The 1,441-nt window shown below is 34.5% G+C and overlaps 1 protein-coding gene across 1 annotated transcript; it reads right to left on the bottom strand.

Moving 5' to 3' along the window:
- Window positions 1-149: 149 nt before the first annotated feature.
- Window positions 150-1,434, bottom strand: LOC102022873 (disintegrin and metalloproteinase domain-containing protein 5-like; the record flags this gene model as incomplete). Its single annotated transcript, XM_005415203.1, has 2 exons — window positions 1,254-1,434; window positions 150-248 (listed from the first exon to the last, which is right to left on the bottom strand). Coding segments are annotated over exons 1-2 (249 nt in total), but the record flags the coding sequence as incomplete, so codon positions are not given.
- Window positions 1,435-1,441: the final 7 nt, after the last annotated feature.

Genomic DNA, 1,441 nt, shown 5'->3' with positions numbered 1-1,441 from the left:
ATATGTTATTATCAATTAGCAAAGAGACTAAAGAAAAAACCAAAATTTAACATAAAACATTTTAATATTCTAAAAAATTCAAGAAGCAAAAAAATGCACAGTGATAGAAAGCTTTAAAAAATGTAAAATGTAATATTTTGGAAACTTACACTGCAAGAATCTGGATGACAGCATTGGCCACTTCCACACTCTGCAGTTCCAATTAGTGTACACGCTTCAGGTTTACAGCACTTTGTGTGTGCACAAAACTAACAGGAAACACAGTCATATTAAACATAAGAATTTCCATCGAACAATTTCATTTTCAAAGCGTACCAACCCATGTCTCTAAGTTAACTGTAACTGCAGTATAATTATTGACTTTGGCACAATACTACTTTACTTGATTTTAGTACATTTTTCCTGATCGTGATCAAATTATTAATGATTCCATGGTCCACAATTTTACTGCTAAAAATTTAATGAAATTGTTTTCAATATTCTTGTTCATAAATATATGTACAGAGGTTTTAAATAATTTTTGCATCACAAATATTTTCCACATTATCACATCTCATGATACAATTTTTGGAATATGGTCATTCACTGCATAATGAGGATTCAATCAACAGTGGAACATACAAGAATTGGTTGTTCCATAAAATTACACTGGAGCTGAGAAATTTCTACTGCTTGGATACCTTGTGGCTAGATCTATGGAATAAAACTAAGAGATAAGGACATAAATGAAACGTTTAGTAATCTAATGAGCCAATGTGGGCAATTGAGAGGAATTTTGGAGGTGATATAGTTGAGGATCAATATTGCTGACTATTAGCCAGGTGTGGTGGCACACACCTATAACCCTAGAATTTGGGAGGCTGAGGCGGGAGGACTGCTGCCAGTTTGAGGCCAGCCTGGGCTACCTAGTGAGTTCAAGGACAGCCTGCACTACAAAGTGAGACCCTGTCTCAAAGAGCCAAAATATATTACTGACTACTGATTACTCATGTTTATAGAACAGAAAAGTGATACTGCTAATTGTTATATGACAAAAAATGATAGTTTTTGTACTATTTGTCTAGTATTTACATTCATCACATTCTTCAAATTCAGTATTAGTTGTCACATACGCCAGTAATTTCTATCTTAGATGCATGACAAAATGATGTATTATTTTAAAGAATTTCTTCCCTTTTACATTGGATCAATATACTTAAAAGCTTACATGAGAAACTCGTCAAATGTCTCTGAATAAGCTATGCAGAACTTACCGATGACTGGCCACAATCACATTGCTCATGGAGTTCCACAACCCCATTGCCGCACACTGCATTTTTTGATTCATAAACCACTTTTGGAACTGTTTGATTCTGAAGGCATTCAAGTCCAGGTTGTGAAACTATCTGCTTAAATTCATCCATACTGCAACTGCTAAAAAGCTTTACCCCACTGGAATGTC

This window comes from Chinchilla lanigera, unplaced genomic scaffold, assembly GCF_000276665.1.
Source record: "Chinchilla lanigera isolate Chin_1 unplaced genomic scaffold, ChiLan1.0 scaffold01124, whole genome shotgun sequence".
NCBI lineage: Eukaryota > Metazoa > Chordata > Mammalia > Rodentia > Chinchillidae > Chinchilla > Chinchilla lanigera.
This window is presented reverse-complemented; position numbering and strand designations above follow the sequence as displayed.